This window comes from Oculina patagonica, chromosome 9 (genome assembly GCF_052425735.1).
Source record: "Oculina patagonica isolate OP01 chromosome 9, crgOcupat, whole genome shotgun sequence".
In the NCBI taxonomy this organism is placed as follows: Eukaryota; Metazoa; Cnidaria; class Anthozoa; order Scleractinia; family Oculinidae; genus Oculina; species Oculina patagonica.
In genome coordinates, this window is record NC_135766.1 from 16,852,144 (window position 1) to 16,877,074 (window position 24,931).

The window sequence follows — 24,931 nt, forward strand, 5'->3', positions numbered from 1 at the left end:
AGACGAATAGACAGCAATTTGTGTCTGTTTCTCAGTTTAATTGCTATATATTTAAGTACTGTATATCCACCAATTGGCGCCAAGAGAGTTGTTTGATTGACAACTTAAGACGGAAGGAAGTCCATAATTGTAAGCAAAGCTGAAGCTAAGAATAGTGTGACTTCATGGACGTTTCACGCGTCGAAAATGATGCATCAGAGGATGCGTTCATAATGATTATCAGAATGATTATTCAGTCTATTCTTATTGTATTGTTAATTTAATTTAATTTAATTTAGGATGCGAAATAAAAAAAAATGTCCTAAAAAATTAAGCAAGTCTCGATATATTATAGTTAAAAATAAAATTGCATCCAACAAGAGTTCTCTCTTTTAAAAGGGTTTTTGTGAGTTCAACATGCAACTCCTTGCCACTGACACAGGCAACTAAAGCGTACTATCAGTGCACTATAATTATAGGAGTCTGTATGGGTCTAAAATTTGAACATCCTGTGCGGAACTGTAAAACCGTGTTACGAAAATTTCGTAAGTTTGGTTTTAGTTTAGTTCTGATTGTAAACATTAAAGTTCGGTCGTCCTTTTTTTGACGTTTCCGCGTTTATTCAGCATTCAAAGTACACAATCTATGTATGTAATTATGTAATTATGTACTTCTGACGCACAACACTAAATACCCCCGCCCGCTGGTATACATGATAAACAATTAATCAGGACTCGCCTCTTACGCAAATCCTTTACAATTGAGCTCGCTACGCTTACGTAACTAGCCCAAAGGGCATCGCGTAGGAGGCTTGATCAAGATGTGAAAGGTTATTTAAGGAAAACAGAAGTTTTCTTACACTTCATAAGCAGATAGGAGCCGCGGCATCCATTTTTAATTAGTATCGGATTCTTTTATGGACTTAACATTTTTCTAGGTTGGTGGCTATGGCGCGAGTTTGCGCTCTCGTGGCTGAATTTCTATTCCTGGATCTTGCCTTGTTTAGAACTTTCACACGCAATGTATGCATAGCCCAAGGACATTTTACTGACGTAGATTTTTATGTGTCTGTCTTGTTACTGATCGGAAATTCGTCATAACCTTGTCAAAATAGTCTGCGAATTAACGAGGCGAAGCCGTTCGTATCTTTTTATCTGTAATTATTAATAACGGGCTAAGACTGGCCCAAAAATACTCGGTAGGTATTTTGGCCAACTTTTTGTTTCCTGAGCAGTTTCTTTCTAGTTTCTAGAAGTTTCTTTCTTCTCCGATTGTTGTTCAGGCCATACAAACGTTTCCGATCATTTTTCGAACTTTTCCGAAGAAAGACGAAGTTTCCCGAGGATTTCTAAAGGAAGGAAGTTTTGAAGATGTTTGAACTCAAACCAGAGACAGAACATCTGGGCAAACCAATTTTACGCTGCGCTTGCGATATTTTCGGCACCAAAATGTGTGTGTGTGTGTGTGTGTGTGTGTGTGTGGGGGGGGGGGGGTCGGCTACAGCCCCCTCTACCCCCTGATCCGCCGCCTATGTTAATAAACGTTATCCTCTTATTACTCCTGACGGCGCAGAAGTCAGTCAGGATTTGGGGAAATGAAATCGTGAAATGGTACCTGAAATCTCTTATTAGACATGTTGATGTGTAGTATCACTGTACATTTGTACTCATCATTAACCATCTACATTTTGTATTTTGATTTACCCCACAGATTCACCAAAATAATGCAATACTCGTTAAAAATATAAAGCGGTACTCCACAATAGAATGTCAAACAAGATATATATTTGAATAGAAAAAACAGAGGAATTTTTTTAGGCGTAAGCTTTTCTAATGACTGTATTTATAGTGTCTAAAATAAATAGACGTACAATGAGTGGGAATATCTAAGGAAGTGTCAAAAAAGAGATTTGAAATATACAGTATAAAGCAGGAACTTTAGGGAGGGTCGTGAAGGGGAGGGGGGGGGGGGGAAATTTAAATCCTGTTTCCCAGCCCAAATTTTGCCCTAATCCCATTTCCCAGCCTATTGATTTCCCAAAATTTCTAAATCCCACACCCAGTTCTATTGTTTTACTGCTTGTGTTTCCCAGTCCAAGTGACCTAAATTCCATTTTCCCAGTGAAAAATTTTATTTGCCTAAATCCCAGTTTTCATTTTACTCTTCAGGGCCGGGCCTCTTCAGAGTTTCCCCTGCCACATTCCATGTACATCATGCCATGAACAGCTAGCAGATGAGTGCTGACCACGATGGGGCATGTTGCAAGGACACACTAGAGCCCCTGCACACGTGGGGGCGTTTCGTAGCAACATGTAGCAGCGACAATAATTATCATGTGTTGTTCACACTTCAGGGGAAATGTAGCAGGGGGGTGTAGCAGCAACAGAATCACAAATTATATGTACACACGCAAGAAATTGTAGAGGGGACTTGTCCCAGGGACATGTCACAGCCTCACGTCCCCTTGTGTGCTGATAATTTTTGGCTCATGCAACACAAATTTTGCAGCAATTTTGTACCAGTGACATAATGTTAAACAGAGTTCAACTAGTTGAACTTCGTGGGATGTGTCGCAGGGAAAAAATGTTTCAGGTATTGGTGTTGCATGAGCCAAAAATTATCAGCACACACGAGGGGGTGTGTCACTGTGACATGTCAATGCGACAAGTCCCCACATACACAAGGACCCGCTAAATTTTCTTTTGTGTGTACATGTTGCAATTTTGTCCCTGCTACAGGTCCATGCAATTTGTCCCTTCCTTTGTCAGCAAGCCCCCTTTTGATTAAATTACAGATAACAAATTATGATTGTTCAACCCGCATTCCAAATTCTGCACATTAAATTGTGGTGTGCATATTTGACTTCAGAATAATTTCCATAGTGGTTTGTTAGTATTGTATTTCTATCCTCCAATGAGCTCGGGACATTCATCAAGCCATTGCAATACAAAACACGTGTTATGTTTCCAGTAAGTTGAGGGCAAGTCCAGATATCCACGTTCACTCCTTCGCCATCTCTATTTGACAAGCCAAGCTTTGCCATGTCGATAGGGAGATACCAGTGAGGTTTCTTACCCGTGATGCTTTCTGCCTCGGGTTTGAAATGGCCAACATTTGACTTCAGAGCTTCTTCAAACAATGGAAACTGTCCAGGTGTGATGCAGATATCAATATCATGTTCCCAATGAATTGGCATGTCAAGTCCACGGTGCACTGCTAAAAGATCACCCATAGTCAACCACCATGAAGTCACATTTGAAGATGCCGCAAATGACGCAAACTGTAGAAGTTTTGCACACAATTCATGTGTCACACTTGGATGCTGTGCACACCAAAGTCCATTACTTGAAAGATAATATAGAACCAAACATGCTGAAAGTAACAGTGACACTGCATTTGACGGACACCACCAAAGTTTTATTTGTCTTTGACGTAGGATTAAGATGACAAAGAAAGGAAGCAATCCTAAAAACAGGATAGTTATTCCGTGAAATCCTATTCCAAAATGTCCATGTATTCCACGATGAATTAAAATGGGAATCACTATACACAACGTTCCAAAACAGGTGAACAACAGCGCATGCTTCCAGTATTCCTGAAGTTCTTTCATCATAAATCTAAGAGAAAATACAGATAACGTGTTAAAACAAACAACAGAACTATGGTTTTTCGTAACAGTTGCACTGCCATAATTAATTTTGTTAGTTCACGGTACTATCAATTGTACCTTATTCTTACTTATTTTCGAGAGACCTAATTTTCGCAATTATCACGACTTCAAAACAATCGCGAAATTTAAAACACGCGAAAAAAAATTAATACCATCATTTATATCAAAACAATTAATTTTAACAATTATTTTCTATCCACACCATATTTATGAGCACTATTTAAGTGTGATTAAGGATATTATATTCCTTAACAATTAAAAAAAAAATGAACTGACCAATCGGCAATGGGAGACGTAACCAGGCGGGCAACGCACACACACATTAAGGATAGCCTTAAACACCATTTGAAGCAGTGCAGTTTCAACCCTGAGAACTGGGAGCAATTCGCAATCAACCTGCCTGACTGGAAAAGTGCTATCCATTTTTTTTTTATTGCAAGACACAAAAAATGAAGAAGTTACATTACATTGCATTACATTACACTACTTACACAAAAGCGCTATTTACAATACAACATGTTACATTACTCTAATTACGATACTCTACTTACAATATAGTATTTAAACTTATTACACCTAATGCTTATAATTACACTTTTCAGTTTACACCACACAGTGACACATATAGACCATGCAAATGCCCAATGAATTCCCTTACAAAATTTAACGAAAACAACTTAATAGACAGTGTGTCAAATATTTAAGCTTAATAAATCCAACGGACATTCCATGCATTTATTTCCTTGAATTAAACTAATTTACGATTACAACAGAAGTTCCCATCTTGTATAAAAATCGCGAAGCTTTCGGTTCCTTATTGCAATTATCTTGCTTAACTTCGACCTTGTGCAGGAACAATCTCAACTTTGGAGAGGTCTTATTTTTTCTACACTCCCAAATAGTTATCTTACCAAGAATTATCAAGTAATTTAATAAATCTTTCCTCTTAAGAAAGCTAATTATAATATCTTCTAAAGACAAAGATAGATTTTCGCCACTAATATCACACTACCAGACTGCGAATCTATTCCAGAAGACCCGCACAAAGGAGCAGTGAAAGAAGAGGTGGTACAAATCTTCCGTATTGGTTTCACAAAAAGAACACTTGTCTGTATCGCTTAAACCTATTTCAAATAATTTATCATTCGTAAACAAAATGAAATTCAACAATCTTTATTGGAATGACCAGACATACGTTTCGCTTGCAATTTGATATGGAATAGAAAAAGCTTCTTGAGGATTTGAGAGATTAAAATCAGCTATCAATGTTTTAAAGCTATTCGGAGTTTTCGCTTTAGTTGATATCATCATTGAATAGAATTGTTTGCACTTTACCGTATATGCATTAAAAGCTTTAGCATTATACTCGAAATTCATAGGATCGAAGTTGCCTGTAAGGATATTGCAAGAAGTTTTTGACTTCATGTTTGTGATAGAAGTCCTCAAAGCTGTCCATGCCAGAAAATTAGTGTTAAGAACTTTTTGTTTAAATGTCTCAAAAGAGCGTACATTATCCACGTTGAACTGTAAATCATCTAAATAAGTAGTGCCCTTATCAAAGAACAAGAAGGCCTGGTTTATTATTTATTCTTATGTCCTTATTATTCCAGATAACATTTTGGGAATAATTAACATCAGAAAAGGATCTTCTAAATTCCGCCCACCACAAAAGGAGCTCCAAGTAAAAATTACTAACACTTAAATCAAGATCCTTTACATCGTCGATTGCATCTAAAGAAGAAACATCCTCCATATTTTTTTAAATTGTATTGGAGATATGATATCCAAGGGCCTTTCCTCCCATCTGAGAGTCTCGGAATCCAGTACAGTCTTAGTGCTTTAATATGTGGCTCAAAGTTTGTAATATAATATTCAGTCCACCATTGTCTAAGGTGTTTATCACAGAAAGCCTTGTGACTTTATCAGGACCTTTCCATAAAAATTTAAAAATCATTTTCTCCATCTGTTTAATAATTGCAGGTGGGGTTTCTATTATTGAAGAAACATATAATAATTTTGGGATGAGAAACGATTTAATGGTTGCTCAGTACTTTACCAAAGAGAGAAAGACCTCTTAGTTTCCATAAATTAATTAATTTTTGACATTCCTCTAGTCTCTTTTGAAAATTTTCTTTCAGAACTTGTTCTTGGTCACATGAGAAATGAATACCTAGAGTCCTAATGCCAGTACACCACTCAAGGCCCAAAGGTGTCTCTACGGAGTTTTTATTATTTCCAATCCACATAGCCTTAGTTTTTGAGAGATTCATTTTTAAGCCAGAGCATTTCTCAAAGTTATCAAGGGTTTTTATTACTTTTTTGACCGAAGAAATATTGGCGAGTGTAGCTGTCATGTCATCTGCATACAATAAAGTCTTAGTCTTATCTTCCCCGATTTTTATGCCTTCAATCTGTTCATTTGTTCTTATAGATATTGCCATTATTTCTATGGCGATAAGGAATAAATACGGCGACAAAGGGTCTCCCTGTCTTACACCTCTTTCAAGTTGAAAAGGAGATGAGAAGAAACCATTGTTAAGAACACAACTTGAGAGGTTATTGTAAAATGTTTGAATCCATTTTATGAAGGAGGGGCTCTAGTGATTTATAAAGAAAGTCATGTTCGATGGAATCAAAAGCTTTTTCAAAGTCTATTAAGAGTAAAACACCTGGAAGCTTTGATGATTCTGTATGTGCGTTTATGTCTAAGATTGAACGAGCTGTTTCTCCAATAAACCTACCCTTCATAAAACCAGACTGATTTGAGTGAATTATACCCGGAAGAACACTTTTAATTCTATTTGCAATGACCTTAGTTGCAATTTTCGAGTCGACATTTATTAACGAGATTGGTCTCCAATTTTCCAAGAACATTCTATCTTTTCCTTTTTTGTCAATCAAAGTGATGACTTCCTGCTTTTGGAAACTTGACATTTGCCCTTGCTCAAAAGAATGATTAAAAACCTCCGTCATAAACACACCAACTAAATTCCAGAAGGTTTCATAAAATTCAATAGGAATTCCATCATTCCCTGGAGTTTTCCCAGTGTCAAATGTATCAAGAGCTTTAACACACTCCTTTGTAGTAATTTGACCTTCACAACTTAATCTCTCTTCTTTCGATAGCATTGGAATGTTCGCGTTGCCTAAGAAATGATCTAATACACAAGACTGAGTAATGCTCAATTTGCTACGGTATAACTCCTTATAATATTCCGAGGAGGAGTCTAGTATTTTTTTATAATTATTGGTAATAACTCCACTTAAGCAAAGCTTCCTTATATGTTTTCTTGTATAATTTCTCTTTTCCATACTCAAAAAATATTTGTACTCTTTTCGCCATATGCATGCCATCTTGCCCTTACACGTACTATCAATCCATTAGCTTTTTCCTCATAAAATTTTTCCAATTCCGCATTACATTCATCAAGAATTTTTTCGACCTCTTCACAGGGGTTCTGCTCAAACTGTGCTTTGGCAATTTGTAGGTTTCTTTGCAGTTTTTCTTCTCTTTCCTTTTTTGCTTTAGCTAATTCTTTTGAGTAATTAATCGAAAACAGGCGCACATTATATTTTATCCAGTCCCAAGCAACTCTTTTATCTGAGAACTCCTCGCCCTCCTTTTTTCCATTCCTCTAATTTTTCTTTCATCTTTTGGACAAAGTTTTCATCAGTCATAACGAAGTATTCATTTTCCAAAACCCCGGGCCACGCTTACATTCCTCAAGTTTCTGCAGATGTAGAAGAATTGCCGAGTGATCAGTTCTTATTGCAGCAATAATATCGACGTCTTTAATTAAGTCCTGAAGTGAATTTGAGATAAGCCAATAGTCTATAAATCTACAAAAAACAAAAGGAGTCTTTTTGTTTGGGGTTTTTTTACACGCCAAACATCATGTGAATTAAATACTGTTTGTATTTCTTCGATCCGTTCAGCAATTTTTTTCCGTGCTACAAGTATCCTGCCTTGTTTGTCAAGAACTGGATTAATGGGACAACTGAAATCGTCACCGATAATTATCTTATCTTCGTAAGCAAGGCCTTCTTTTCTCAAAAGGTCAATTAAATGATCATAGAATTGCACAGCTTGATTATCATTGTTTGGACCGTACACGTTCACTAAAAAATAATTTTCATCATTGATTTGAGTTTGAATACTAATGAATCTCCCAGCGGGATCAATGATTTTTTTTATTATCCTGCAGTCAAACCCTTTCCGAAAGAGTATTGTGACACCTCTCGAATTACTACTCCCATGTGCAAGCTCCAAAGGGGCACCCCATTCAGCTTTCCATTGTTTCTCGCTATTGACGGTTGAATGCGTTTCTTGCAGAAAAATAATATTTGCATTTTGTTTTCTGCACCATGCAAAAATTGCTCGTCGTTTTTTAAACTTGCTCAAACCTCTTACATTTAACGAAAGCATTCTAAAATCACCCATAGCTGCCGTTAATTTTTAATTTAGGTAACGGAAAAAACATGGAACACCGTCACGTTGGCGTTATAACGTACCATTGAATAGCTAATTGCATCGCACTAAACAAAAGGCTCTTACTTCGTGTAGAAGACACAGTTCATGATCACCTATAACAATAGAGAACAAAAGGACAAAAGAACGAGGAATATAATAAAAACAAAAGGTTTGCGATGCAGTATTCTATTGCACGTGTTCTGTGCTTCTACACGAAGAAGGAGCCAAACAAAAACACGAGAACACAAGCACAAAAACACACACACACAGACTGAGTAAATACTTTAAGCTGAAAATCTATTTTAACTTTCAAAATTTTCTCTTTCCTGAAGGAGTACAGCATTCTTTATCTCTCCCTCAGCCGTGCCCGCTCCTGTCTATTCATAATTAACTTAAATAACGTTTGAAATTAAAAGTGAATATGGCTTCTATCTCTGATAGAAAACTAGATATTTGGCACTAAATAAATAGAAAGTACAAACCATTATCTGGAGCGAGGGATAAATTTTGCGGCAGTAATAAACACTGTTCAAGTTCAGTAGCCCGTTTAGGTGGTTTTAGCGTCCTCGGCTTGTAGATATAGAGACTTCAGTTTCGACTCTCCGGTCAATTTGTAAATTATTCTGATTATTCAATTCGAGGAGGAACACTCCAAGGGAAGTAAGCGAAAAGGACGGAGCGATTTTACAATACCGGGCCACTTATTTACATATCTCTGAACGTTTAAAGAACGAAGCATAGTAGAAACAAAAGGAATCATTCAAATTCAATGAGATGCAAATTTAATAGTGGCCCGGTATTCTACAGTTTAGCCCCGATTTCGTTCGATTTCGTTCGGTTTTATTCGATTTGATACCCCGGGTTTATTTCGAGTGATTGCCGACACACACACACATTCATATTTTACGGGAAAAATATATTAACCATTTCACGATTCACGAGGTAAAAAGATAAGCTTAAAACCCACTGACATAGTAAGCTTTATATAAAGACCTTAAAATTTGTAGGATCACTGGTTTTGTCTTAGCTCGAACACAGAATTATTACATGTGGAAGAATTTGTATGCAGAACTTACAATGGGGCTATACGAAAATCTTTCTAGTCCCCCTTAATTACTGAGATGAAAAAAATAATAGTAAATTCATACCGTACCTTCTCAATTCTGTAGTTAAATTCTCCGCCACTGAACTATGTAACCGCGGCCCGTTACTTGACCGGGAAAGGTCATTCTCTGGGTACAAGGATGGGGAAAGGCAAAAATCGAGAAAGACTGTGGCGACTAATCCCAGGACTCCTCGACCAAGGTGCCATGTTTCTTTTCACTCGAACAACACACTTTGTACCATAGTAATGAAGATAGTAAGGTTTAATTTTGGTCGTTTCTTTAGCTGCTTCTCTTTCTTCATTAGTTTTATTAAGAGGATTTTATTTAGAGGCCGACAGAGAAAGTCTAGCCAAAGCGAAAGCGGCAGCTTGTTGGTCACGGTTGGAAACGATTCTGCTGCAGAAAAGGTAAGCTAATGAAATTCGTTCGAAAATATTTTCCTGTTTTAATCTTGTTTAAATTTTGATAAGTGATGGGAGCTGTTGATTATATTTTCCATTAAGTGTGTAACTTAATCTCTTAGCTGAATTATTGTAAAGTGTACTGTTTTTTAATAATTTCCTGGCTTGCGCTGTGTACATTTTATTGAATATTTAATAGTGAGAACTTTTGTCTGATAATTATATTATTGGATTCAGTGATCATTGCTTTCCCTTATTTGATCATTCGGCTCCCATGTTTATGATTCGGGGGCTTAAAAAAACTTGAATTCCAGACAAGCTTGAATTCTCGGACAAGCAGCTCAGACTCAAAGACAATGACATGTTTGCCTCGGTTTACTTTTTTTGTGATACAGTGTATAGTCGACAGATGACTTGATCCCTTGATCCCTTATACGGCAGGAGAACCTAAATGTTATTGTCTTGGATAACTTGACAAGATTTTTTGAGCCCTAGAAATGTTGATTGTTAGCAAGGCTATGATTAGCTAATGTTTCAAGGTACAGTGTCAGTGCATGCATAGATGCCAAGTTTTTTGGCTGGCATGGAGTGAGAAATTGAATTGCCCCGAAGGAGCATCAGTCAGACCCAGAGGAGGTAACTTCTAGGGGGGTCTGGGGGTATATTCCCCCCAAAAATTTTTAAAAAAGTAAGTTGTAGAGAAGCAATCTCCTTGATTATGGGCAAGCATTTGTTGTTTTTAAACTCTTCCCTACTCGATTAGCGTTCATCTCTACCAAAGTACAGCTGAAAGTATATAATTAATAAGACTTTTTCCTCAAGTTGTAGTATTTAAAAAAAGCGTGATATTTTGTCTGAATGGCGTGGTTGCGTGAGATTAGGTCAAAAAGAGTGAGTCTCACGCCAAAAGCGTGAGACTTGGCATCTATGTACATGTCGTAGGTTATCTACAGAAATAAAAAAAAAAAAACTGAACTAAAAATCAATCAAACTCAATTGAACACTAATCGTTCAATTGAGTTTGGTTATCGAACAAAATCGAACATATATAGATATGCACTGTAACTAGCTTTGAGTTTGATTATCAACCAATGGAACAACACTGAACGCAATCAAACTTAATCTAATTTTGTTCGGTAACCAAACACTCAATGATAGCTTTGAGTTTGATTATCAAACCAATTGAACAACTCCGAACGCAATCAAACTTAATCCAATTTTTTGCGGTAATCTAACGTTTCAATTGAGTGTGATTGTCAACAATACGATGATCAAACGCTCAATTGTGTTTGATTGACCAAATGTTATTGTGAGTTCATTGCGTGTATGTTCGCGGATTACAGATTGAACCTAATCAAAAATGCTGGTGTTCAATTGTGTTCGATTGCCGAACGTTTGATTAGATACCCTGGCACATGTACTTTTAGATCCCAAATCAGATGTACATTGTAAACCACAAACCTGTGCCTTTATTGGGCCTTTATTTTTAAGGGGGTGGGTAGGGGGTGAGGAAAACATTATGATCCCATTTCACTATGGGCATCAAGCATTACAGTACAGCTCACCTCTTGTCTAGTTTCTCACAGGACACGTCTCATTTTGCTTGAGACGTATTTCGTTTCTTTCGAGAAGCATCTCATTTCTTTCTAGAGTCACTGAAGCATTAAGTATGGAATATACATGTATCAGCCTCCTCCTCAGGTGCCTCGATTTTCTTTCTCTGACAAAGCGAGAACAAAGCGAGCGCGAAGCGCGAGGGACCACGAGAAGGAGTCAAGGAAAGGGAGCGAGATGCCTGCGAGAAAACGTGTCGATTTCTTGGCAATTTTGTCGTTTTCGCCTTCCCTTCCTCCCTTGCGCGCCCATGTCCCCAAACAAGAGAGAGGCGTCTGGGTACGAGGCAGTACATGTATTACTCGCAAGAAGCAGTAGGTACATTGTGTCAAAGATTTTTTGCTCTGTAAATCGCTCCCACCTCGATCGTCTGAATATATTATAGTGATTTGTTGTTGACATCAAGCACAAAACCACATCAAGGGTTTCTCCTGCTTTATTGAAGTTTTGTCTTGTATTTAATAACACAATACGGACAGTTGTTGATCAATTCTCAATCAGCTCTCGATTTAAAACTTAAAAAAATTGTTTTATAGAGACAGAACATTATTTCAGGTTCATTAATATGAAAAGACGCTCTGGCGCGTACATCTTTTGTTTAACAAAAGTTGTGTATTTCCTCTATCGCATATTTATACAGCTCACAAGAAACATGTCATCAACCCTTGATGTGATACACAAGTGAATCCTATTAATTTTACCGACCATCAAAATGACCAAAGCACTGTACTGCCAGTGCACTCGAGAGAAATGAGTCTAAACTTCTTGAGAGTAACAAGACGCGGGTGGTAACTTACAGTTGACGGCACTGTACACTGTATGTAAATGGTTAACTCTACAAACACTTAACAACAATATGATCAATCGTACTAGCAGTGTTTTATGGGGCCTGCATGCTAAAAACCTATATTTGGTCATCCCCTACATGATATTTATATTTGTTTGTATAGTACTAACATAAGTCTTTCACAAGGTCTGAAGTGATTGTCGCTTAACTGTATAATTTTTAATGATATAATGTGATTGTAAAATATATGTTGTGGTTTAATTTTTTTATTGGTTTAAATTTTTCTAACCAGTTTGATTTTTTTTTATTTCCCTTTGTTTCAGATTATGATAATGAACATAAGACAATGAAAAATAAAAATCAAACTGGTTTGAACAATTTTAAACCAAAGAAAAAACTAAGCCACAACATCTATAAATAAGTGATCAGTAATTGGCAGTAAATTATGTTATGTTTATTTCAAAATTCAATAACTACATGTATTCATGAGGGTGCAAACCAATCCCAGCACAGTATTCAGATCACATACATGTACACAACTGTAAACCCCAATACAAATCAAACAATAGACTGAATTAACTTTTGATACAAACTCCTGCTCAGGTAATTTTTTTTTTTTACTTTTGATACAGATCTCTACCTAATCCCATAACTACTTTGCATTCAATTCATAGAATAAAGTAGAATAAAATATTCACGTCCGATGTGTAACACCCATACAGATCTCCTACTCATATTTTATCTACTACATAAACCAGCAGGAGTGCTTTATCAAGTTTAAAACATAAGTCACAGGTGAGTGTTTTAGACTTGATAGAGAACAGACTGCGAGTTTATTGAACGGCTTCAAAAACCTCTAATTAGTGTACATCTTTTCATTCTTGCACAGATGCTTAGATTTTGGGTTATTTTGGCCTAGAGAATTGAACATAAAATTTAGTTTAGTTCAAACTGAACAAAACCTCAAAATAATTATTAACAGTTGTCTAGCATAAAAAAACAACAAAGGAGTAGCAAAAATGTAAAAATAACCAATGATGGTTTCTGCTGAAGAAGATTAAAACAGATTACAATTGACCAACTTGAAAAAAATTGCCTATTTTTTCAAGATGTGTTGTCCATGACATAGCTCCTTTAAAGATGAATTCCAATCCGTACTGCGCAATCTCGGCTGCAATGTTTATGTGAGCCCACACGAAGGAATGTTTACAAGCAAAACTAAAAATTCCGCATCAAACTTACCTTTTTCTTCATAATTAACGCCAGATATCCTTGCAGAACAAATAATAACGAATAGAGGAACCTTGACGCTATTTCAAACCGACTTTTCAGCTCATCGGAAATTCTTGAACGAAACGAACTGTAATGGCAGACTAAAAAACTTCATGTATGCTGTCACCGAAGTGTAACGTTTCAACGAATTCAAAACAAAAACGAAAACAAACCCCGAGTCTGCGCAGTACGGACTGGAAATCAGCTTTAAAGAATTATAAATGGATTTTTGAAATGTATCATAAGTTATGGAACTTCTTGCAAACTTAGTTTAATAAAACTTTAAGCCTTAAACTTTCCCTAAATGTTTTTTAGCATACCGTATTTATTTGATTAAACGCCGCCCTCGAATAAACGCCACATTTTAGAGCAGATGACGATGTGGCGTTTATTCGTATTATACATGTAGACTCAAAAAGCAAATGCAGTGAAATATCAAGTTTGAGCAAGCCTAAAATAATTTTTTTCCTTGATGGTAACAATGTTTTAAGATATTGAAAGTGACTTTTAAGACAAGTACTACAAAATGTTCCTGTTTTCAAAGTTCAAATGTTCAGTTACCATACTGTTGTTTACAAGAAATAAATCAAATTTTAAATAAACGTCGCCCTCTCATAAACGCCACCCTCGAATAAACGCCGCACTGGAATCGCGAAAAATTTAATAAATGCCGCAGCGTTTATTCGAATAAATACGGTAGTTATCCTGCAAAGTATTACATTTTAATTGAATAATTAATTTTTTAATTTTCATTTTTGTATGTACAGCAGGCTCTAGGAGGTGACGAATGGGAGGAATGGGGGCAAGTGGAAGAATTCAGTGTGAAGGTTGAACCATCTTCCAACTCACAGCAGACACCTGCTGAGGACGATCTCTTCCATGATATGACACCTGTCTTTCAAAAACCAAAGAAAGTAAGTACATTAAAATAAGTTATTGTAAATTAAAGCCACAAGTGTTTTACTGGAAAATAGACCACTCCAGGAGCCCATTACCGGATAGTGCAGCTTCCATATATTTGTGCAACAGCACTTTTACAGTTTAAGCTATTTTTAGCCAAGCTTATCCCGCGAAAATTATAAGTCAGCTGCTGCTTTTCGAGAAAAAAACTAAAATCATCCCTTAAATTGCTGTCAGAACACTCCAAAGAAGATTCCTCGCATGTGTGCGCATGCGCCATGTTAACTTCCCATGTAGACAAAGTACTGTAATTATGCACCAACAGTTTTACAAAATTGCTTGAGATTGTCTATCCCAAACCAATTAGCTGGAAAAATGATATCTAAAAATAACTTTTCTCACACACAACTGGGAGCCATGCCAAGCCGAACCACGCAGCCTGACCTTTATTAAAACAATAACTCTAATACATCAAGAAAAAATTACTGAATCAAAAAAGACTCGCAATAAACTAAACAAAACAATATGAAGACACGAATCAAGCGAACGAAACTACATGGTCCCTAAATGAAAACACAAACTCAATTGCCCCTAGAATTACTCCATGGGTGGGTGGGTGGGGGGTGTCAGGCAATGGCGGATGGCAAACGCAAAGTGAACCGTGAACGTCTCACGTGACCTGAAACCCCCCATACACTCGAACCCAGGCTCCCAGCCGTGTGGGAGAAAAACGTTTTCCGCTTCTTTCGTTCCTCAGCCAGCGGAAAACCACACTTCTCACACACAACTGGGAGCCATGCCAAGCCGAACCACGCAAAGGGACAACGCAAAGAGCGCAGAACAAATGAAAAAACCAAGCAAAACATGCATACGGCATGTGCGAAAAACTATGCTGTCAGTAAAAATGTAATGTTCACTAACTGAGCCGCTTGAACTGACAACTGAAAACTAGAACAATGTCAATGTCCATTTCAAATTGATTTTGTAACAAGTAAAAGTGAGTCCAAGGTTTCCTTGACATAATTGTTCCGAGCCTTTTCACTGCGCCAACCTCCATGTCTCTGAAAGAGTCTGTCTGGAACACCAAGAGCTGCTGCTGCAGAAGCTCCTCCTGAACGTAGGCTATGAAGTCCAAACTTTGAAGGGTCCAGACCTTCCTTGGACAGCTCCTTCTTAACCAGCTCCTTCGCTCGATTGTAAGACATACTCTCCTTCCGCAGTCGCACTCCCGTCTTGGTATTTGATACACGTCGAAATAACAGAGAGCCCTTAGAATGGCTCGCAACTCTCAAGAACTTCTCAACAATCCCAACTGGGCAGGGAGGTGTACTGCAACGGGCTACAAAAACCCAGGATCCTTCACGAAACTGATCGTTCTTCCTTTTCTCCAGAAAGATTGCCACATGGGAATCAGCAAAATGAAAATTGTCTACCGTCAAATGGTGCAGGTCATCCCATCGAAGGAAACCAAAGAAACCTAGGGAAAACAAGGCTGCCAACTGGAGGTCACCAAGGCTTCCTTTCTCAAGGCGACTGATCACTTTCCTCACCAGAGCAGAAGACAGGGGTTCCTTACGCTTAGCTGGTTTAGCCAGAATTCGCCTGGCAGCATCGACCACTTGCTTTACTACTAGATACTCACTCGGCTCTCGGTAGCCACTCTTTTTGTGGACCCAGCTCACACCGTACACTGCAGAATTAACCGAAGACACTGACCGGGTTTGCTGAATGAGATGAACAATGTACAGCGTAAACACCACAGGATCGGCTGGCAGGAAAGCCGCATCGTGACGACTGGCCCACGACTTCCAGGAGCTATAAGCACGCAGATAAGTATTAACTGTTGATGCAGCCCGATCTTGAACCAATACTGCTGGTAAGACCCTTGCTAGCTGCCGCAATTCTGGATGCTCAAATTGATCCTCGTGATACTCAGCTGGAAAGCTGACCTCTTCTACCAAAGGTGGTACAGCTGCAACACAATGACAAACTTCATAAGAGCAGGAAAAAATCCAGTAAACACACATTTCCTCAACGGGAAGCAGAATCACGTGCATGTAAACACTCTGAATCATGGGTCCATAACACCACCGGCCACAACAGCCTTTTAGTGCCCATAACAGGCCTGAGAAGCCACAACAGCCAGTACAACCATAACAGCAGGTAAAACAAACGGGCGCCTATGACAGGCTCACTTGCTGTGCCATAGCAGACTGAGAATTGATCACAGAACCAATAACAGCCTTTTGGTGCCCATAACAGGCCTGAGATGCCAAAACAGCTGGAGAGCTCCATAACAGCAGGTTAAAACAAACAGCTTCCCATGACAGGCTCATTTGCTGCACATTAGCGGATTGACAACCATGCCTTCACACAACACTGGAAACGCATGACGCAGAGGAAAGCACGCACCTCACGTCCCGACATGGGAGCCACAGAAGCACAGTTGAAGCGCCAATAGTCCAAAAGGTGGCACACCGGTGGTGAAGACACAGCTGGCTGCTGCTCCTGGAATGAAGATGCCCTCATAGGGCTGGATCCTAATGGAGTTTGTTACAAATCCTCTCTACGCACCAAGCTTGGTAATAAGCAGGGGCCACCAGGGTGCAGAGTGCCATTCTGGGACTAGCAGGGTTCCATCCTCACCACCTTCCAACATGTGACGCAAGACACGAGGAACCAGGTACGGTGGAGGAAACAGCCAATTGAAATCTCCTGCCCATGAGACAGTAAAGGCGTCAACAGCTTCACAACCAGGATTAAGGTATCGGCTACAAAACCTTTGCAGCTGCTTGGTCTTGACACTTGCAAACCGATCAACTGTGTGAGGGCCCAAACACTTGTCCAAGCGAGCAAAACAGGAAGGATCGAGCATGTAGTCATTTGAATCTTCAATCCGCGACAGCTCATCAGCAACCCCGTTGAAATCCCTGCTGATCCATTCCACAGTAAGACGAATGTTAAATTCTCTGCACAGCCTATAGATATTCACTGCTTCGTTGTGCAGGTCGGCTTTGCGGCTGCCTACAGACATGATGATTTCAGTGTTCTTGTTGTCCGTTCTGTGAAGAACCTCCTTGCCACATAGCTGGGGAGCAAAAGACTTCAGAACTAGGCCAGTTGCCTGCAATTCCCGGAAGGTGGAGCTCTTTTTACTCTCGTCAACTGACCAACTCCCCACTGCTGCCTGTCCACCAAGTTGAACTGCAAAGCCACCCCAACCAGAATCACTAGCATCCGAATAGGTCAGAACTTCAGGTCTAGGGCTTGAAGACCAAATCGGATAGCCCGCATTGCAGAAATTCTTCTGCCAAAAAGCGACCTCACCTTGGGCATCCGAAGATAACCGGACAGGGCTGTCCCATGAAGATGCCTGCAGGATGTCTCGATATAAGCTTCTGGTCCAAAGACGCACCACTGGGCCCAGCGCCAAACTCATGGAAGCCAAGAGCCCCGTAAACCGGGCTACCGTGCGTGCAGACACCACAAACTGGCGAGCTACCACATCTTGTAGCACCCGGGTAAAAGCATCTACCCTTTTTTGCGGGACCTGGAATGTTCCATCATGTAAGTTCAGGATATATCCCAACAACTCTCCACATTGCACCGGCACCCACTGGCTCTTCTCATCATTTGCCACAAAACCGCTACTCCGCACATCCTGGCGCACCACATTAGAGACCCGCTGGGCATCGCAGAAACTGGAATCCACCCCAGCGCCGTCATCCAGATACGTAAAAATACGAATTCCCTGCTTTCTCCAATGTTTCGTAAGGGCCTTCTGAATTTTAGTAAAGATAAAAGGACCAACTGAAAGGCCAAAAGGCAAAACAGTGAACTTAAAAAATTTAGGGGAACCATCAACAATCCAAGAGCAACCAAGGAACTTTGTGTGTGCCGGAAAAATCTCCACATGATGGTATCCACTTGTATAATCAAACTTGAAAAACCAGTCACCCTGCTGGAACAAATCAGCTGCCGTACGGATATCCTCATACTTGAATTTACACGATCTGAGATGTTGATTCACATAACGTAAGTCCACAATAAGCCTAGGTTTTCCCGAACTGTTCCTGGCAACGCCCAATGGATTGCACACAAGCAGGTCCACAGCATTTACTTCAACTAAAGCACCAGACTTCAACAGTTTAGATATCTCAGAGGACACAAACTCAGCGTTACATGACGTACTCTTGTGATTTCGAAAAAACTTCAACTCCGGTAACTCGACAAACGGCAAACAATAGCCCTCACGGATAACTTTAATCAACCAGTTACTTGCACCGATACTCTGCCAGAAGGCAATGTTATCACGTAATCTACCTTTGACAACAACACAACTCGCAGTAGAAATCTCAACTAAGTCATTCTCATCAGCAAAATCAAGCAAATCACTTACTGAATTATCAATGTTTCGTAACAGAATGCTCTCGTCGAAAGGAGCACCGGTTCCCTCGGGAAATAGGTCTTCACTGCGTGGATTGTTGGTAACTGTTTGAGGACTGCACGACAACTCCTGTACCACTCGGCACGTTGGCAGAGCGGCAATCCCTGGCGAAGTGCCCTGGCTTGTAGCAACGAAAACAGACCGACCGACTGTCCCGTGGCGTACCTTGTTTTCCCGCCACTAATGGCGTTGCGTAACTCGCGTTACGTTCGAGGATAACCCTCCTTTCCGACGAACGTGGAGGAACTCCCGACCCTTTCGGTCGCACAACCTTGGACGCCACAGCTTTCTTCTTCTCATCTCGCAGTTGCTTACTCTCCTTCACTGCCTTTCTAATCTTTTTCTCATCATCCGAGTCGCTCGCAAGCGGCTCGGCGGTATAACAAGCCACCGTATCCCATCCGTATTTTTCAGCGAGTAGGATGTGCTTATTTCTTTCCAAAAGCAAATCCTTACCTTCCGTTAACTTTAAGCCACGCTCTTCTTCACCAGTCGCTGCCAGCGCTTCATCAATTCTATCTATGACCTCATTGTTCAGCTGGTACTGTTTCTTGTTGCCAGCAAAGCGAAATTCAGGCTCTGGTGCGCGGGGTTTCTGGCTGGTCTGCGACTTTTAACTAGCCACTTCGCTCTGCAAGCGTTTTAACTCGGTGGCGTTGGCTTGCTGCTTCTTTAGAAGTTCCTTCGCCCAGTCTGGTGGATCAGAAGAAGCGTGGGGAGGCGAAGAACGAGCACAAGTACTGCTACTCGATTCGCCACGAGCACTCCGATCGCGATCCTCGCCACTTCGCCCAGATGAACTAGTCTTCGGGCTTTTGTTGTATGGCTCGAGCCTTTTAGCCGCTCTAGATTTCGAACGACAACTACCTGAACCCTTCGCCATCAGCACAGCAGAAAAACGAGCGATGAAAACGGCCTAACAGAACAGCTACTGAAAATACAGGTCAGGCAATGGCGGATGGCAAACGCAAAGTGAACCGTGAACGTCTCACATGACCTGAAACCCCCCATACACTCGAACCCAGGCTCCCAGCCGTGTGGGAGAAAAACGTTTTCCGCTTCTTTCGTTCCTCAGCCAGCGGAAAACCACACTACTTGTGAAAACACTGTTTCACAGACGCAGTATGGAAGTTGCTTGCTCCAAGTAATGGGCTCCCCTGACCACTCTTAAAAAATTAGTCACTGGAAACTGCATCCAGGGTACTCTGGGTGCCAGACAGTGTTATTTTCAGCAAAGCCGCTATCAGTGAACGCTATCACCACTACCACTGATAGCGGCTTCACCGCAAAAAAAAAGTGACACCCAGGGTACATGTACATCAATCCAGGGCTGTAATGTCGTATTTTCCATATCCTCACTAGTGAGGATACCGTAATGATTCGATTTAGCGCCCGGGCGCTTATTTACTTTTCGCATCTTAAGGGAGGGTGCTTATTCAAGACAGGGCGCTTATTTAATTTTTTTGCAACAACCAAATGTTCAAAACAAAACTTTAATAATTTTTTTTAAATAACTAGCAATAACATAAACTGTAATGTCCAGTAACAAATTGTTGAAAGTTCAGTTACTTAAATACAGAATTGTTCATTTTAGCAGTAAATATTTACTTGTATGGTACGGTGAATGTCCATGAGTTTATCTTTTCGACATCGACGACTTCAGCAGGGTCAGTTAGCCACAGCAGGAGCACTTTTAAGAATAGGGGCGCGTATAAGAATGGGGGCGCTTATAAGAATGGGGGCACTTATTGAAATAGGGGCGCTTATTAACAAACACACTTTCGAAGGGGGGCGCTTATTCGGAAGGGGGCATTTATTGGAAGGAGGGCGCTTAATCGAATCATTACGGTATGTGTGCAGTTGTTTCATATATGTTGCTACATGACTAAGAAACATGGGTTTGTTTACAGATTGTTGTCAAGAAGAAAAAGGTTCATTCTGATGAAAATTATCATGTACGAACAGAGAGTCCAGCAAGTCGTTTGAACTTTGATGTCAGTTATACCCCAGTAGAGGTAAGCTATTATCACAATAATTATTAATCAGTTTAAGTTATGTACCCTTGTGGAGGTGAGCCATTTTTTAGCAATTATCCTGTGAAATCATGGGGCATATTGCCTGTTACTTAGCCGACAAGGCAGTAGACCATGTTGGCTAAAATCAGATGATATACTGCAAGATAGAGCCAGATAACCTCTTTTACCCATAATTATTCAACAAATTGCCAATAAAAGATATTTTACAGCTAAACTAAGTGTTGTCAGTAGTGCTTTGTAAGACTTCAGGGGAATGATTGCAACCAACCTGGTCTCTAACCCTGGCTGGGGTCATTACATGTACATTGTGTTCTTTAGCCAGACACTACTCTTGAGCCAATTTAAATTAGGGGGTGTTCTTCTTCAGGTGCCCCTTGATACGAGATGGCTTTCATGCACAGACAAAAAAAGCAAGTAACTGCATTGCCTTTACTGATTTGTCCAGCTTTTTGTGGCGCACTATGTCCACACAGTGCGCTTCCTTATCCCACTTCTTCATGTGGGTTGATGACACCTCACCATTTTTGCCATACCCTTGCTGTGTCCCCCCACATTTCTCCATGTTGGCCTTTAGCATGTCCTTGTACATCTCCTCTGTCCACCCCGGCAGGTGCTTACCTCCCTTCAGTCCAGAGTAGAGGCCCTACTCCTCCATTCTGACCAGGTGACCTGTCCACTGGGGGTAACCCTGGGATGGACCAGTATCTGTTGAGCTGGGGGGGGGGGGGGGGAGGGGGGATTGAAAGGGAGCAGTATGGCCTTGGCCCGAAACAAAGTTTCTATAAGAAGTTACAACACGAACTCCAAAACTGTTATTTTTGAAACATATAGGGGGATAGGTGTTAAATTTTAGAATGTGACAAAATTTAATGAGGCTTAATGGAATTAAGGTAAGGTTAAATCCAAGACACCAACATTATTTGGGTGTTCCAGGGAGGTTTGCAGGGGCACTGCCATGTGCCAGTTGGGATTTTTAACAAGTTTCTTTTTGATTTATAGCACTTGTTTCTCTATTATGTACAGAGCAGTGCTAAACACCTTGACACTTAAATAAAGTGATTTATTTTACTTTATTTTATTTATTTTATTAGCCTGAGCTGGGAACGTGGAATGACGAATCCATGACAGCCTGGGACGAGGAAGCTGTCTCAGAAAAGGACATTGAATGGCAAACAGAGAAATTAATGAAAGAGAGAAAGCAGGCTGAGAGAGAACGGCGAGCTATTGAACAGCAAAGAAGGAAAGAAGAAAGGGAAGCACATAAGCACATGGAGAAAAAATCACATGGACACCTTGGAGTTCGACTGTCATCATCATAACAAATGTGGAATTATTTTGTGGTCGATGCTCAAGACTCATCTGCGCAATAGAGGGATGTAGTGTAATGTATATTAAATTGGTGAGGAATCGTTCGCGGCGGGTCCTTTAGTGTGGATTTAGAGAAGTTGTCTTATGGCTGAGCAGCCTTGTTTCCACCTACTGTAGGCGTGAACAGCATAATGTTATAATAATGTCTGGGAAAGGATACACTCACATCCAGCCACAGCCAGCAGCTATAACGAAAATGAGGAATTGCTGTGTTTCTCTAACTGTATAGAGAACTTTTTACCATAAAACTTGTTGTCTTATAACCGAGAAGTAGTAATTGACAATCGGAGTTTACATGTTAGTTGTACCTTATGAACGGACCATTAGAAGTAACCGGGGGAGGGTTAAAATTTTTCGTGCAGGCCTACTGGTCTGTAGTATTTTTTTTCTTCCATTGCACGAATGTTTTTTTTTAAGCACAACCGTTTGCAGGATTTTTTTTAGTCGAGTATCCCTTGCAGGAATTGTTTTGGAAAAGTCCCCCCCCCCCGGTTAGTTTTAATGGTCCGTCCCTTAACATTGCTACTCTAGCATAATTTAAACTAGTTTAAAAATGATGCTTAGGATATATTTACAAATTTATTATGGCTGCGTTGTACCTTTCTCTTTCGCAAACGGTGTCACCAGTATCGAATTTTTTTTGTACCATAAAGAATTGCACCTCTAGAATACTGCTAAAATTGTTCCCTTCCTTTACAAGTTTATACAAGGTGTCTACCTTAATGGTCACATCTGTAATCCGGGGTGGGGTGGGGGGGGGGGGTACTCCTATATATATGAGCTATATAGGTATGTGCTGCTGTAAAGGGTATAAATAAACAATAATAAATCAATATTAATATAACGCCTATCCAGTCCTGCTCTTGGCGCTTTACAATAATGTTAAAAAAAGTATGGTTTTCAAACAGTTTAGTCTAGCATAGGGTATAGAAATCAGAGAGTTTTGGTCTAGAATAGGGTGTCATTTGCCGTAAAACAGATTGGTGGTAGGACGATTTAAGACCAGAATATGAATAGCAGCGTTGTTGACGGATGGTTTTCCATTAAAATGCTGATAGTGATACAGTTCTAAAAAAATGCAAGTCTGGGAAAGGGTAGGGATTCTTTGTGTCTAGTCTAGTTTAGGGTTGTAAAATCAGCTGAATATGGTCTACTATAGGGTAAAAGTTTCAAAGTCCCCAGCGGCACACCCCCGCCGTAAAATATACAGAGTGCCCCTCCCCTGGGTCTATAACCCTGTCCCTAACCTAAGCATGAATCTAAATTAGGTCTAGTAATCGTCTTATTTAGGCTAAATATTATCTAATTATTTCAGTAAGCACAGTTTTTGCCCAGTCCAGGTTAGAAACTATGGCAGAAATGGCATCGTCCATTACGAAAAGCTTGGTTACCAATGATGGCATCAACCGTAAAAAATGGCATCGACTGTTTGCGAAAGGGAAATAAGCGACTGCAACCAGCAACGAAACAATGATAGATAGAGCATGGCTACAATAATACATTAGAATACCGATTTCTTGAATCTCCTGATAACTCCAACTAAAAGTCGTTTCCTTTCTATTTGCTTCACTCAGTCAAACACTACAATTTTACCACCGATTTCTCAGGCAAATTTTCGTTTCTCTTCGAGGCTCGAGAAATCGGGATTTTACTGTAGTTCCAAATTTTAAATTGTCCGCTGTTTTAAAACCTAGAATAGCCTAACGTCTTAGCTTTTTTTTCAAAAAGTATCGAAAACAGTTTTGTCACTGTTGTTAAAGGAAAAACAGTAACTCACTATTATTTTTAAAAAAGCTACAAATTGGGAATGCTTTAAAGTTTGAAATGTGAATACAGAGTAACCGTTTTATTTCATATACCTTATTCTTACTAATTTTCGCGTGTACTTAATTTCGCGAAAATCCGGGAGCCGAATTGCGCGAGTATTAATTTTCGCGATTGCAAGAAATATTAGAACATAAGTGTATTAAATTTCGCGATTTTGTCCGTGTTTTATTGATCAGTTGTTAAAGATTAAGGAACTACTGGGAATATACAAAGGTCTGGCTCAATGTAACTACGAGGAGCTTGCAAATGTAAACTTTGTTGACTGTACTAAAGAGGTTTTGGCCAATTTACAAGCTGAAGAACAGTAATCAGAGGAAGGGTGCTTGTCGAAAACAAGACGAAAAGATACTTCAAGGGTAGAAAGTTGAAGTTCTAAACATTTAAAATTTTTATTTACTTTTACTTAACAATTAGGTATTAATTTTCGCGTGTGTAAATTTCGCCAAATGGTTTTTTCGCGCGTATTAAATTTCGCGATTATTTTGAAACCGCGAAAATCGCGAAAATTAGTAAGAATAAGGTAAATTGCCGTTACAAAAATTCATATCCAAGGAAATACATCATCATACACTAGATATACTTTGCATCTCTTGCATGTAGCAGTGTTTAGCAAATCATTTCACTGTTCTGTCGTAAGTAACAGTGCTCCGGACGCTGTAACAGCAAATCTATATAATCCATGGTCTACCCTCTTTTTTGCATAACTTCGTGACCGACTAATAGGCAAACTAGTGAGCTAATTAGCTAATCAAGGGCGGTCTAATTATACAAATACGATCTTTATTGAATGTGCGCAAGTAAAATTGCCGAAATCGCTAACCAAACTATAAATAAACTACTTTTACTGGACTTTTTGTTGAGTGGACCGGTTTCTGGGTTATGATAAAACAATTAACCAGCTAGCTCGGAGTTTCTATCGGCTGATAGTTGGCAAGGGGCAAGATAGCCTCCCACGCAGTCGTTTTAGGGGCGATCGTGTTTCACTCCTCCCCACAAACGCCTGCTTAACCGAGGCCAACATTCCTTTCCCGTTGTTTTACTCGCCAGACAACC

General features: G+C 39.7%; 2 protein-coding genes across 3 annotated transcripts; one reads left to right on the forward strand and one right to left on the reverse strand.

Annotated features, from left to right (window-relative positions):
* Positions 1 to 1,794: 1,794 nt before the first annotated feature.
* LOC144666042 (uncharacterized) lies at positions 1,795 to 9,294 on the reverse strand. The gene is made up of 2 exons (XM_078527396.1): positions 9,274 to 9,294; positions 1,795 to 3,596 (listed from the first exon to the last, which is right to left on the reverse strand). Exon 2 carries the CDS (start codon positions 3,590 to 3,592, stop codon positions 2,792 to 2,794), a length of 801 nt encoding a protein of 266 aa, XP_078383522.1. The 5' UTR covers positions 3,593 to 3,596; positions 9,274 to 9,294; the 3' UTR covers positions 1,795 to 2,791.
* Positions 9,295 to 9,433: 139 nt separating this feature from the next.
* LOC144666974 (receptor-binding cancer antigen expressed on SiSo cells-like) lies at positions 9,434 to 24,774 on the forward strand. 2 transcript variants are annotated; one of them, XM_078528428.1, is made up of 4 exons: positions 9,434 to 9,633; positions 14,071 to 14,214; positions 20,558 to 20,662; positions 21,775 to 24,774. In XM_078528428.1, the coding sequence occupies exons 1-4, from the start codon at positions 9,472 to 9,474 to the stop codon at positions 22,000 to 22,002; spliced, it is 639 nt and encodes a 212-aa protein (XP_078384554.1). In that variant the 5' UTR covers positions 9,434 to 9,471; the 3' UTR covers positions 22,003 to 24,774. The 2 variants fall into 2 exon arrangements, with proteins under 2 accessions (XP_078384554.1, XP_078384553.1); XM_078528427.1 differs by having other exon boundaries at positions 14,068 to 14,214; positions 21,775 to 24,771.
* Positions 24,775 to 24,931: the final 157 nt, after the last annotated feature.

Bases quoted from the DNA above. Each gene is read 5' to 3' on its own strand.
- LOC144666042 (XM_078527396.1), bottom strand. From the start codon at position 3,592: ATGATGAAAGAACTTCAGGAATACTGGAAGCATGCGCTGTTGTTCACC.
- LOC144666974 (XM_078528427.1), top strand. From the start codon at position 9,472: ATGAAGATAGTAAGGTTTAATTTTGGTCGTTTCTTTAGCTGCTTCTCT. The intron at 14,215-20,557 runs GTAAGTACATTA...GTTTGTTTACAG, and splicing joins TCTTTCAAAAACCAAAGAAA to ATTGTTGTCAAGAAGAAAAA. The intron at 20,663-21,774 runs GTAAGCTATTAT...TTATTTTATTAG, and splicing joins TCAGTTATACCCCAGTAGAG to CCTGAGCTGGGAACGTGGAA.